Genomic DNA, 15,053 nt, shown 5'->3' on the forward strand with positions numbered 1-15,053 from the left:
ATATTAGCCTTTAATTCAAACATCAGGTTTCATAATTATCTACACTCACCTAAAGGATTATTAGGAACACCTGTTCAATTTCTTATTAATGCATCTAATTATCTAATCAACCAATAACATGGCAGTTGCTTCAATGCATTTAGGGGTGTGGTCCTGGTCAAGACAATCTCCTGAACTCCAAACTGAATGTCAGAATGGGAAAGAAAGGTGATTTAAGCAATTTTGAGCGTGGCATGGTTGTTGGTGCCAGACGGGCCGGTCTGAGTATTTCACAATCTGCTCAGTTACTGGGATTTTTACGCACAACCATTTCTAGGGTTTACAAAGAATGGTGTGAAAAGGGAAAAACATCCAGTATGCGGCAGTCCTGTGGCCGAAAATGCCTTGTTGATGCTATAGGTCAGAGGAGAATGGGCCGACTGATTCAAGCTGATAGAAGAGCAACTTTGACTGAAATAACCACTCGTTACAACCAAGGTATGCAGCAAAGCATTTGTGAAGCCACAACACGCACAACCTTGAGGCAGATGGGCTACAACAGCAGAAGACCCCACCGGGTACCATTCATCTCCACTACAAATAGGAAAAAGAGGCTACAATTTGCACAAGCTCACCAAAATTGGACAGTTGAAGACTGGAAGAATGTTGCCTGGTCTGATCAGTCTCGATTTCTGTTGAGACATTCAGATGGTAGAGTCAGAATTTGGCGTAAACAGAATGAGAGCATGGATCCATCATGCCTTGTTACCACTGTGCAGGCTGGTGGTGGTGGTGTAATGGTGTGGGGGATGTTTTCTTGGCACACTTTAGGCCCCTTAGTGCCAATTGGGCATCGTTTAAATGCCACGGCCTACCTGAGCATTGTTTCTGACCATGTCCATCCCTTTGTGACCACCATGCACCCATCCTCTGATGGCTACTTCCAGCAGGATAATGCACCATGTCACAAAGCTCGAATCATTTCAAATTGGTTTCTTGAACATGACAATGAGTTCACTGTACTGAAATGGCCCCCACAGTCACAGGATCTCAACCCAATAGAGCATCTTTGGGATCTTTTGGGAGCTTCGTGCCCTGGATGTACATCCCATAAACCTCCATCAAATGCAAAATGCTATCCTATGAATATGGGCCAACATTTCTAAAGAATGTTTTCAGCACCTTGTTGAATCAATGCCACGTAGAATTAAGGCAGTTCTGAAGGCGAAAGGGGGGCAAACACAGTATTAGTATGGTGTTCCTAATAATCCTTTAGGTGAGTGTATATCAGTCAGACCTCCATAAGTGGTCTGTTCGAGTCTCACAATCATTTTCTGTTTAGCATTTTTATCTCTAGTTTGTGTGTTGTGTGGGCGCGTGTGAATGGATGCATGTGCTTGTGTGTTTATATCACAACTCTCCCTGGTACCAGCAATGGCAATTACATCGCATCTCCATAGAAACTCCAGCTCTTGGGAGAATTATGGCTCATTGAACAGGTAAAGTCTATTCTCCAAAACAGATAATCGCAAGATGTACTGTTTTGCTACCGTATCTGTTGTGTTTCCAGTCCCCTAACATGAAGAGTGTGCTCTGACTGGTCAGTGCTCTTCCAGTCTAATTGGACCTGTGTATTGAAACAGAGTCACAGAGGGAGCCTTCTGTGTTTTAGCACAGAAGGTGAAGTGGATGGGGAAGGAAGGGAGTGGGACATGGAAAAAAAGGGAAGAAGCGAGACAGTGGGCTTCACTGATAAACCAAGAATGAAATATGCACTTAAATATGCACTCTGGTAGGAAAAACTCCCTAAGAAGGCAGACATTTTGGAAGAAACCTAGAGAGGACCAAGGCTCAGAGGGGTGACCAGTCGTCTTCTGGCTGTGCTGGGTGAACATATTAAGAGTACAAAATGTAATAATTAATAAATGCATGTGGGCTGAGTCCAGAGTCTATTTAAACTTATTCCAGGTCGGAAGCATGACCAGATGGACAAGGACAGGGACAACACGGGGGAGGGGGAGGTGATAGCACAGTGGCAGCTGAAATCATCATGTATCGTCTTGATCTGCAACACAACCAGGAGGACTTTGGACAGGGACAACAACGGGTCTTTCAAGCCAGGTACTCCTCAGGTATGGGTCAGGACCTCATGTCCTCCTAAGTTTAAAACGACATAAGACAGGGAAAATTTGTAAAATGCATTCCTTATACAGTGGGGAGAATAAGTACTTGAACACTGCCGATTTTGCAGGTTTTCCTACTTACAAAGCATGTAGAGGTCTGCTAAAATTAGGTACATGTCAACTGTGAGAGACGGAATCTAAAACAAAATCCAGAATTATTTGCATTTTATTGCATGACATAAGTATTTGATCACCTACCAACCAGTAAGAATTCCGGCTCTCACAGACCTGTTAGTTTTTCTTTAAGAAGCCCTCCTGTTCTCAACTCATTACCTGTATTAACTGCACCTGTTTGAACTCTTTATCTGTATAAAAGACACCTGTCCACACACTCAATCAAACAGACGCCAACCTCTCCACAATGGCCAAGACCAGAGAGCTGTGTAAGGACATCAGGGATAAAATTGTAGACCTGCACAAGGCTGGGATGGGCTACAGGACAATAGGCACCAGCTTGGTGAGAAGGCAACAACTGTTGCCGCAATTATTAGAAAATGGAAGAAGTTCAAGATGACTGTCAGTCTCCCACGGTCTGGGGCACCATGCAAGATCTCACCTCGTGGGGCATCAATGATCATGAGGAAGGTGAGGGATCAGCCCAGAACTACATGGCAGGACCTGGTCATAACCTGAAGAGAGCTGGAACCGCAGTCTCAAAGAAAACCATTAGTAACACTACGCCGTCTTGGATTAAAATCCTGCAGCGCACGCAAGGTCCCCCTGCTCAATCCAGCGCATGTCCAGGCCCGTCTGAAGTTTGCCAATGACCATCTGGATGATCCAGAGGAGGAATGGGAGAAGGTCATGTGGTCTGATGAGACAAAAATAGAGCTTTTTGGTCTTAACTCCACTCACCGTGTTTGGAGGAAGAAGAAGGATGAGTACAACCCCAAGAACACCATCCCAACCGTGAAGCATGGAGGTGGAAACATCATTGTTTGGGGATGCTTTTCTGCAAAGGGGACAGGACGACTGCACCGTATTGAGAAGAGGATGGATGGGGCCATGTATCGCAAGATACAACCAACCGCAACCACCCTGAATGAGGGCTTAGTATTGCCAGCGGAGTACAGCCCAATTGCACAAGTGCGCAACAGAGAGTCAACAACAAGCCAGTGACTCCGCCCCTGAATGTCATTGGAGGGAGGGCATCCCAGTGGCGATGAGAGCCCACCTGGCAAGACAGCAAGGGTGGACAGTAACAAGCCTTTCTGGTCACCTTCACGCCCCTGGGCCAGACCACACTTAATCATAGACCGTGCTGTAGAGATGAGTCTTTAGTAGACACTTGAAAGTTTGCACTGAGTTTGCATTCCTAACCTTAATTGGCAAATCATTCCATAGTAGTGGAGCTCTATGAGAGAAAGCCCTGCCTCCGGCTGTTTGTTTAGAAATTCTAGGTACAATTAAAAGGCCTGCATCTTGCAATCTAAGGATACGTGTAGGTATGTATGGCTGGATCATTTCAGCGAAGTAAGTAGGAGCAGGTCCATGTATTGATTTATAGGTTAACAATAATACCTTAAAATCTGCCCTAACCCTAACAGGCAGCCAGTGTAAAGAGGCTAGTACTGGATTAATGTGTTCAAAGGATTTTGTTCTAGTTAGGATTCTAGCAGCCGTGTGCAGCAATAATTGAAGTTTATTTATTGATTAATCACGGTAACCGTAAAGAACACTGCAGCAATCTAATCTAGAAGTAACAAAAGCATGGGTTAGGTTTTCTGCATTTGTTTTTGATCGAAAGTTTCTGCAATTCTTGCAGTTTCGTAGATGAAAATAAGCAACTCTTGAGACATATTTTATATGTTCATCAAAGGAGAGGTAAGGGTCAAGGGTAACGCTGAGATTTCTTACAGTTTTTTGGGATACGACCATGCAGCCGTCGAGGTTCACAGTGAGATCTGCTAACAACGCTCTTTGTATCTTGGGTCCTAAAACAAGCATTTCTGAGTTTAAAAGCAAGAAGTTCTCTGTCATCCACTTCCTAATATCTGAAAAGCATGCTTCCAAAGTATCCACACATATGAACGGATATCTTTCAGATAAATAAGATTTAAACCAGGCTAGAACATGTCCACATAGCCCAATATGGGTCTCCAGTCTCTCTAAGAGTGGGGGTGATCAATAGTGTCAAAAGCAGCACTAAGATCAAGAAGCAACAGGACGAATGAGGAACCTTTGTCTGAGGCCATTAGAAGGTAATTCGTTACCTTCACAAGTGCAGTCTCAGTACTATGATTGGGTCTGAAACTGGACTAGAGCATTTCATAAATGTTATTTGTCTTCAGGATGGCATTCAGTTTTTGGGAAAGACATTTTTCTAAGATTTTTGAGAGGAACGGGTGGTTCGATATTGGCCCATAAATGTTAAATATGTCAGGATCCAGCTTTGATATTTTTAGAAGAGGCATAATTTCCGCTATTTTTAGTGAGTTTGGTACACATCCAGAGGAAAGGGAGCAATTTATTATGTTCAACATTGGCCGACCTAGCACAGGAAATAGCTCCTTAAGTAATTTTGTTGGAATCGGGTCTAGCTGACAATTTGTGTGTTTAGAAATCACCATGTGTCGAGCGATACGGGATCAAAAAATTTACAGTGTCCCCATTATCACCTGGTCAGGGAGGTTCAGGACATTCTCAGGACAACTGAGATTTTGGAGACTATAACTATTTAAGGAGGAGTCAGTTATTTGTTTTCTAATGGTGATGACTTTTCATCAAAGTAGTTAATGTATTCATTACAGCTAAAGTGAAGACCCACTTCTCTTGTTGAGTGTTGCTTTTTGTAAACTTTGCAACTGTATCGAAGAGAAATGTTGGATTATTTTTGTTCACCTCAGTCAGGTTGGAGAAATAAGCTGATCGAGCAGATGTGAGTGCTTTGTGGTATTGTAGTGTACTGTCTATCCAGGCTAGTCTGAATACTTCCAACTTGGTGGAGTGCCATTTTCGCTCCATATTTCTGGAGACTTGCTTGAGTGCTCTAATATTGTCTGTGTACCAGGGAGCAAGTTTCTTTTGTTTTTAGTGGTTCAACTGTATCTAAAGTACAGTGTTGTGTTGTGTTTTGATCGTTTGCAGATTTATTTACTCTGTCGTTGATGAGCGAGCTTGTAAGAATATCAAGAAATCTATTTGTAGTCCGAGAATTTATCGGACTACAAATACAGGACCCGGGGAACATTGTGTATGTCCCGGGGGGCCTGTAAATAGTAGCTATGTGAAACGATTAATCAGCCTGGTTAACTTTCATGAGTAAAACTTCAAAAGAATGAAAACCAGTGATGTGTCTGAGAGTTAATTTGTATTTACTGTCATAAATATTAGCAACACCCCCTCCTTTTCGGGATGCACGAGGGATATGATCACTAGTATAACCAGGAGGAGAGGCCTCATTTAGGGCAGTGAATTAATCAGGCTTTAGCCATGTTTCACACAAGCCAATAACATCTAGTTTATCCGAGATTAATTAATTTACTGCAGCTGCCTTTGGAGCAAGGGATCTAACATTTAGGAGTCCCATTTTGAGATGCGATGTGATTGTCATTTTTATTTGTGACCGAGGTGGAGGAAGGCTTTAGTACCAACCCCAGATTTGCAGCTACGTCGGTGGCTCTGCCCCCTGGTAAACAGTGTACGATCGCCGGCTGATTTTTAGTCTAATACAGAGGATAATGGAATCGCCGATGACTAAAGTTTTCAGTTTTTCCAGGTCACTGGTAGAAAATGCCGGCCGATCATTCCCCTCCGAAGACGGCTCGGGCCTTGACTCCGACTCCAGTGGGGAAAACCTGTTGAAAATCTCAGTCGGCTCTAGGCAGCGACACAGGTTGACGGCATTCATTCCTAGTGACCAAGAGAAAGTTATTGCCCGGCTGCAGGAGCTGTGCCGGGGGGCTAAAAACACTGTTGTTTCTTCCTGGTGGCACAGACGCAGTTTTTTCCATTTGTACACTAACATAATCCTTGCCTGACATTTGCGTCTGAAGCCGTAAGGGCTGTTATTAGCGGACATTGCCAAAATTCTAATGTCAGGCCCTGTTGCATCATGGGAACTGCGCTGAATTGAAGGCGGTGGCCTGAGGACATGGTGACCCAGTTGACTGAGCCACCGGAATGATCCCCCCAGGGATCCTAGAGCCGGCCACTGTGGACCTTGTTTCCGTAGGAACGGTCCTAATGATGTCACCAGCACTATGTCTCGTCTTATTCCGACACATCAAGCCAGGAACGGTTGGAATTGGAATTTGCAGAGTGCTGGTAACTTATAATGAGAATGTCCTCCTCGGGATTCTTCTGAAAAACGCATTATTCATAAACCGTGCCGGGCGAGCTCCGATCCGTCCTCACGGGAATAGATGATCACGTGTGTTGTATCTCATGGTCATGGTGGTATTTCTGTACAGTATGTGGCATGGGATGCATTAGCTCTGTTGTGAAAGCTCTGTTGTGAAAGCTCTGTTGTGAAAGCTCTGTTGTGAAAGCTCTGTTGTGAACCTTGTTGCTTCACAGGTAACGGTGATTTTAACAATTAACGCTGCCTCTTTTCTTCCCAGGATACGATGTCTCTAGCCCTATTACTGATGAGGGGGCGAGATGGGAGACTCGGAAACTACTACAGGAGTCTTGGGACAACGATACAGACCCGTCCAAAAACTGCACCGAGCCAGGTATGTCAGGCCCGCATTGGAATCAGTGATTCAAGGGTTTTCTGCCAGGTTGGTGAAACTAGTTCCAAAATTCAAGGTGGCGGCACTTTTTAATACGTCATAATAAACTGGGGAGGTTAGGTGGTGCTGTTTTTCGCACACACACACACACACAAAGACGTGTATATGTACGGACATGCATAAACACTCAGACACACACACACACACACAAACTAGAGCATCTCCAATTCCTTCATTCATCCGCCAGTGCGGTGTATGTTGTTTACAGGGATACATCTTGCTGCATTCGGTCCTGTATTTGTCCTGCAGAGGCTGTGATATGTTGGTTGGTCTATCATCCGTGTATTAAACCAACAGCTCACAGAGATTCCGTAGAGGAGTAAAACTGAAGCTTTCGGATCCGCTTGCATGGAGTCCCGAGGGAAGACTGGTGTAGATGGGGAAGGAAAGTGAGGGCTAGCGGGTTGAGAAATCAGGTAGGGAAAGTCTTTCTGACATTCACGTTGTAGCTCTGGCTGTCTTTCTGCTCTTTGAGCTCGGGTTCATTGCAGGGGTCAGTAGAGTCTGTGGTGGAAAGTTAGGGGTGTGTGGGTGTTGTTTTTTCCGTGGGTGTGGGTGTTATTTTTTCCGTGGGTGTGGGTGTTGTTTTTTTCTCCCGTGTGTATGTGTGAGAGCATTTTTCTTGTGGAATCCTGGGGCTTTACTAGATTGTGCTCCTGCCAAGCGTTCTCTTGATCTCACTGTTAACACACCGCCTCCCAAAACTCACCCCTGTCCTAAATACGACCCGCACACACCCACACACACACACCTAAGCTGAGCCCACACACCCTTCCTCACACACAGACAGGCACGCACAGATGCTCACACGCTGCAGGAAGCTCTTTACCCTGTTGCCTGCTTCCTAGCCCTGCTCCCCCTGACTGACTTATATGGGAGTTATATTTAGACAGAAATACTTAACAGCCTGTTTCCGCTTAATCACGTTTGGCCCCCTGAAACGCTGTCATTATTTTAATAAAGATTATTCCTGCTTTTCTGCACAAAGGAGCCAGTCTCTCAGTCCCTCTTCATCATTTAGTCACTCTCTCCCACTCTCATTCTCTCAGTCCCTCGTAATCATTCTGGCCCCCCTCTGTCTTTCTCTGTCTTTCTTTCTCTTTTCTGCTAACAGACGTTGCCCTGCTTGCTTAGTGACACCCGCTTCCACATTATTTGGTTCATATGGAGGCTCCGACTCAGGAGGTCTGTCTGTCTAGCACACACCCTCCTAAAGACTAAAAAAGACTCTCACCAGTCAGCACCACTGAAAGTTAGCTATTATGCCATGCAAGAGAGGACATGTCAGGTTGGTATAATGATCTCTCAACTTGGACCTGTAGGCCAGGCTCTACAGAAAAGTGGAGCTCATATTTATGACACAACAGTAATAACTATCTCAATATCCAGCTCCTTCTTCTCACTCAATCCAGTCAATTTTTATTCATCATGAAGTAAATGGTTAGTTATTCCTTTCTAGAGCTTTTCCATCAGAGGACACAGAAGGACACAAAATCACACAAAAATACACTAACCCAGGTACACAGATGAGCACACAAGCACCACACATGAACACACACACACACACACCCCGCCTGCTTCACTGCCAGTGTGTGAGTTTTTCCTGTGTGTCAGCTGCATCCATGCTGACTAGAGGAGCTGAAACTGCTAATTGTTTGTGTTGTTTCCATTGAACCATGTAGATACGGGGCATTAGAGGGATATTTGTTTTACGTGGACCTTATTCAGTTTTGGGGCTTCTGTTTCAATGATGGTTAGGTGTATTTGATACATAAATCGGTCACTCAAACTAACGGCAGCAAGTCCCAGTCTCATGGTATCCAGTTATTGATAATGGCCTTTCAATAGCAATTATTTGCCAGCTCTGGAAAATCAACGATTGTGTCATTCCTCCTCCGAAGCGCATCTGGCCAAGCCGTTCTGCGTCATAACGCTGCTCGTTCACCGAGAAACCCAAGTGGTACCAACAGTTTGGAGAAGAGCGCTGCTCCGGGTTATACTCACAGTTGGCTGGCAAGCAGAAGAGCTGGACGGCAACACGGCATCCCTATCGCCATCCCTCCCTCCGGCCTGGACGTAGCTGAGGAACATCGGAGCGTTGTGAGGCTGCACTGGGACACAGGGCCGGGGAAGACACTGTGTTAAACTCTGAGGTAGTTCAGCAATGACTGGTCTGCGCTGTGCAGCCCTTGACTTGAACTCAGAGAGCTTGTTCAATTACACTATTTTCTCTTCTCACACACACCTCTGTCCATTTTTCCTTCATTATTCAGGATGTAGTGTGGTCTGGCTGTGTCGGTCTCGGTTGGATTCGAGATAATTATGTTTACGTCCACTACATTCTCGTCCTCATTCACTGCAACCAAAAGGCAAAAAAAATGTTTTGCTCTCTGAGTGTGTGTGTGTGTATGTGTATGTGTCACACAACTCACTGTGACACATCTCATGATAGTTAGCCTTGCTTCCCTTCACTGCGCTGACTAATGTGACATTTAAACCTGACACACATACCCCCAACACACCCTGCTTCACGCACGCACACACACACACACGCACATTTTAGGTTTTACTATCCTTGTGGGGCCCCCAAAAAGTATTCCTATCCAAAATCAGATTTTCCTTAATGCTTAACAAAACAATAACACCAAACCCCTAACCATAACTGTAGCATCAACTAGAGGGGTTTCTAACTGGACTAACCTATGCCCCTTACTATTCCAGGCAGCACATTATATGGGCCAAATTATCACGCACCGTCCGACCCTCCTGTTATTCTGAATGCTTTCTGTGTGTCTCTCATTTGAATGTGTGTGTTTTTGTGTTTGTCCTTTCCCTATTAGAAGAGCTGCAATAACAGCTCCTATCATCACACATATTACTATTGACTGAACCTGAACAGTTTTTCAAGATACTTTATATTGTAGTGTGTGCTGGTAATACCACATGCATGCGTGGAGCAGACGTATTTTTGTTTTCAAATTGGCATAATCTTTAAGTATCTCCAAAGTGTCCCTGTTGTAAAATGGTTTATTCATGCAATAGTACAGGAAATATATATTTATTCTCGACTCACCTCAGCAGTACATTTGTTTTCTTCCCCCATGGTTCATCAGACAAAGAACAATTTGAGAGGCACACAAGTCATGTTCTGCTCAACAGCATCCCCCAATGACAGTGTGCTTTCCCCAGTGGTTAGGCTTTCCATTCCCCCTGAAGAGGATATTCTGAGGTTGACGGTCCTGTGAGGGAAAACAGTACTGGAAGTGCTTTTCCTATGTGTCTACCTCCACGAAAATGTAGTGCGTGCGTTAGTCTACACGGCCTCGTCCCTGCCCACGGCAAACCTGTCACTCCGGTAAACCTTACAAGCATGTCACAGCCTGGTGGGGAGGGAAGTTACGATGTCACTTCCCATCGCATCACATCCTGCAAGAAATTAAAAAGTAGGAGACAGGAAAGACACGCAGGAAGCATGCAGAATGTCCACCAGGAGGGTCTGATGGTGTGCGACTCTTTGGTTGTGTGTGTTGTCTGGAATAGCTAGCTGAAAACTAACAGTGCTTGTAGGTAAGTAAAGTTTGAGACCACCCTAGTTGTAGGGCTCTAGTCTAGAAGTGGCTTGGAACAGCAGATGTCTGTTCAAGGAGCGTGTGTGCGTGTGTGTGTCTGTGTGTCTGTGTGTCTGTGTGTGTATGTAGCAGGGTGTGTTGTGGTCTGTGAATGTGTGTGTTTTTGGCTTAAATGTCATTTTACTCAGCACAGTGATAGGAAGCAAGGGTAGCTATCTTGAGAACCCATACCAATAAAGAGTTTAGCTCTTGTGTTTGTTAACATTCAGTTTTGGCAATTGGACCTGATACAATGCCTAAACAGATTAAACCCATATATATCCGATGCCTTTGCAAGCTGAATGCGGTCTTTCATCGCACTCATGCAAGTCATGCATGCATGACTGATTAAACAGCCTCTCTGGTGGCTGTATGGCACCACGTGACCTTGGTCTATATACCGTTTTACTGTGTCACTGGAATGTCTCATTAGGATTTCCTGTCGTGATCTGTTATTAAAGGAGAACAATAAATCACAGACACTCACATGCACCGTCTCTCCTTTATGTTTTCTCTTTTCTGATGGAAATCAATGTTAATTGACTGTAGCGTGGTTCAGTCCGGCAGGTCTTGGGAGAGTAAGATGCATTACCAGCTAAAGAGGCCTGAGGGACACCCCTTCACTGGAATAAATTGAATTCACCTGCAGGTCAACTTGGAGGTGTCTGGCTACACTAAACCTATTGAATCTTTTAACTGAGCAAGTTCCATTATGGACAGAGAACCTAATTCACAGTGGAAAATACTTTCTTAATGCTAAACTGTCTACCATGTCATTTTCTTTAGAGCTAGATGTAAACCCAGTCTGAGGTCTGCATAGTTATTGTTTCCACTCCACTTGGTGCTGGAGAAGAAGCTATGCCCTAGCTGTCAATGTCTCTAATATAAACCATCTCCGATCTAACACACACACACCTATGTTCATGCATTGAGGGACAATGCATCTCTCCACGCAGTCAAGATGTTTATTGTTATGGCTTGAACTTTGACACCTCATGTTCTTGACAGAATTACCTGTGCAAAGACTTTCTGTCTTCTTCAGTTTCCCTCACTCTCTTTTGAGGACTTGTGATTTCCTCTCAGATCAGTGTTTGTGCTGCCTGTGTGTGTGTGTGTGTGTGTGTGTGTGTGTGTGTGTGAGGGTGACAGATTTAAGGCTTTAACAGTATTCTGTTCCCCTGTTAAGACGAGTCAGCAGCTCCTATCAGGTATGCACACACTGGCTGATGCACTGAATAAACCCCTCATTCCCCCTCTGGTTACCATGGCAACCTGCCATGACCCTAGTCTCCTGCCAGGATGTGTGTGTGTGTGTGTGTGTGGACACAATCCTCTCTACTGCAGAGTGCCAACTGTGCATGGCCGCAGCTGTGTGTTACTCACGCATCCAGGCATTCACTGTATCTCCCTCTGACTGAGTCTGTCTACGTTCACTGTATCTCCCTCTGACAGAGTCTCTCTACGTTCACTGTATCTCCCTCTGACTGAGTCTCTCTACGTTCACTGTATCTCCCTCTGACTGAGTCTGTCTACGTTCACTGTATCTCCCTCTGACAGAGTCTCTCTACGTTCACTGTATCTCCCTCTGACTGAGTCTCTCTACGTTCACTGTATCTCCCTCTGACAGAGTCTCTCTACGTTCACTGTAACTCCCTCTGACTGGTCTCTCTACGTTCACTGTATCTCCCTCTGACTGAGTCTGTCTACGTTCACTGTATCTCCCTCTGACTGAGTCTCTCTACGTTCACTGTATCTCCCTCTGACTGAGTCTCTCTACGTTCACTGTATCTCCCTCTGACTGGTCTCTCTACGTTCACTGTATCTCCCTCTGACTGAGTCTGTCTACGTTCACTGTATCTCCCTCTGACTGAGTCTCTCTACGTTCACTGTATCTCCCTCTGACTGAGTCTCTCTACGTTCACTGTATCTCCCTCTGACTGAGTCTCTCTACGTTCACTGTATCTCATTTTGATTGGTCTTCTCTACATTCACTACATCTCCCTCTGACTGGTCCTCTCTACATTATAGAGGCAGAGCTTAAATGGATGCCATGCGATTGGCCCCCATGGCAGCCAATCAGAGGGGCCCATAAGCTAATCTTACAGTTGAAAAAATTATCGCAAGCAGTGTAAAATGAAGTTATGATTTTTTGCTAGAACCTGTTTTTGTTGACATTGAAGTGATTAACATCTATATTTGTTTTGTTATTCCATAATGCATTTGTATAATCGACCAATATGCGAATGTAGGGGTGTAACCAGTGTTGCCAAATACAGAGGTTTCCATGTGGGGTTGTATGGAAGAAAAAGCCTTTGTGCTGTTTTTATGTGCAGCCCGCCGGTTGATTGTCCAGTATATTGTCAGTGATATATGGCAACCCTGGGTGTAACGGCGTATCTAGTCGGCTCATTTGCTAAGGGTTTGAACTGTGGAAGAGAGCTAACTTAAGTAACAAAACATAAAAATGGAACGGAGATGTCTGCCACTCAGAGGAAAGAAAAGCAATACATTATACAAATTAAATATAATAATGTGTGCTCTTAAGAGAGGTCTTTAGTAAAGTTGTTGACCAGCCGAAGAATGAGAAGATTTATAGATCTGATATTACAATGACGGGAGCAGCATCGCAGCTTATAGCGAAGATGGAAATACAGTTATGATCCAGGTCCAACAGTTTAAGTTTTTTTTATCTTGCAGGTACATATTGTTGTAGCCTAATAACACGCTTCTGTTCATCATGGTACATAAAATTCACATATTTTGGGGGGAGATTTGTATAAAATGTAAATTTTATCTGCCACTATCTTATAGTTGAGAAATCAGGTAGCAGTAAGATTTAGGGCGGCATACGTGGCTAAAGTTTGCACCCATGGGAGAAAAAGCGAAGTTCTGCCCCTGCTACATTCAATATATATACCTCTTACTGAGTCTCTCTACATTCACTACATCTCCCTCTGACTGGGCCTCTCTACGTTCACTGTATCTCCCTCTGACTGGGCCTCTCTACATTCACTATATCTCCCTCTGACTGGGTCTCTCTACATTCACTATATCTCCCTCTGACTGGGTCTCTCTACATTCACTATATCTCCCTCTGACTGGGTCTCTCTACATTCACTATATCTCCTTCTGACTGGGCCTCTCTACATTCATTGTATCTCCCTCTGACTGGGCCTCTCTACATTCACTATATCTCCCTCTGACTGGGCCTCTCTACATTCACTGTATCTCCCTCTGACTGGGCCTCTCTACATTCACTGTATCTCCCTCTGACTGGGCCTCTCTACATTCACTGTATCTCCCTCTGACTGGGCCTCTCTACATTCACTGTATCTCCTCTGACTGGGCCTCTCTACATTCACTGTATCTCCCTCTGACTGGGCCTCTCTACATTCACTGTATCTCCTCTGACTGGGCCTCTCTACATTCACTGTATCTCCCTCTGACTGGGCCTCTCTACATTCACTATATCTCCCTCTGACTGGGCCTCTCTACATTCACTGTATCTCCCTCTGACCAGGCCTCTGCTCTCTACATTCCACCTTCGTGTATGATGGTGTGAGGGGCAGCGGGGATAAACATGTTTTTCTGTGGACAATGAAGTCATATTAAATTACATAATATCCCATACGTCTTTGCATAAATGCCACTGGTCATATTATTCAGTTTATTATTAAAGCTTAGGAATATGCGCTATTGAAAACATGCTTTACTGTACTTTAGATGTGTTTCACCCGTGGGGGAGGTTTTCATTCCAATAACTGCAGTAGGAAGGTGAGTTGAACAGGGTTTGAGTACCTGTGCATCTCTGATTTGAAGACATGCTGTACTATAATTGTGAAAGATCTCTCATGTTCTCTCTCTCTCTCCCTCTCTCTCTCTCTTTCTCTCCCACTGTGCATGCCCCCCCCCCCCCCAAGCCAAACTTAAAATAACCCATACAGCTATTTCCAGTCGTCTTTATGAAATCCCATCCTCCAGATCACATGTGCATTGGTTCATTGTGTGCATTACAGCGTCGACCACTTCTAGAAAGATGTCCAATCACCATCGCAGCTCTGTTTGAGCCGTCAAAGCCGAGGAGCTAGATCAGATCACAGTGATTATGCAACACCCTGAGGCTCAGTGCTGGCCATGATGTCACCGTTAGGGGAGCGAGGACAGGGGAATAGAGAGATTATAATCTAATCCTATGGAATAAAAATGCACATTAGATGTGGTCATTATTACACATCTCTGTATCTGACAAAACAGAAAATCTAATGCAACAAGCATGAGCTTTGAAATTATCCTTAGGTTAACATACTGTAAAATGACCAGTATACCAACTGTGTTTTATGTTGCTTGATGGTGGGAAATAAACTAGTCTGAAAGAAAAGTGAGGGGAACAGATTAGTCTGCGCAAAGCAAGTGTCCAGTATGCAAACTAAACCATATTCCAAACACTTCTTTTCTATTGTACCAAAGCGACGACTGAGAACAAAAAGGACTTTCAAGGGCAGCCTTCCTCTGAGCATCTTCAGGAGTATGGTCTGATAAATAGACAC

At 44.5% G+C, this 15,053-nt stretch overlaps 1 protein-coding gene across 3 annotated transcripts in view; it reads left to right on the forward strand.

The window, feature by feature from the left end:
* The window catches only part of slc24a3 (solute carrier family 24 member 3), a 70,661-nt gene that overhangs the window by 20,913 nt on the left and 34,695 nt on the right, over window positions 1–15,053 (forward strand). Inside the window, exon 2 of one of the 3 annotated variants that reach the window (XM_010892324.4) lies at window positions 6,725–6,838. In XM_010892324.4, coding sequence (XP_010890626.1) covers window positions 6,725–6,838 — 114 coding nt within the window. Of the gene's footprint in view, window positions 1–6,724; window positions 6,839–7,232; window positions 7,315–8,864; window positions 9,052–15,053 lie in introns of those variants that run through there. The other 2 variants (XM_034292897.1, XM_034292898.1) reach the window with 2 other exon arrangements.

This window comes from Esox lucius, chromosome 6 (genome assembly GCF_011004845.1).
Source record: "Esox lucius isolate fEsoLuc1 chromosome 6, fEsoLuc1.pri, whole genome shotgun sequence".
Lineage (NCBI taxonomy): Eukaryota > Metazoa > Chordata > Actinopteri > Esociformes > Esocidae > Esox > Esox lucius.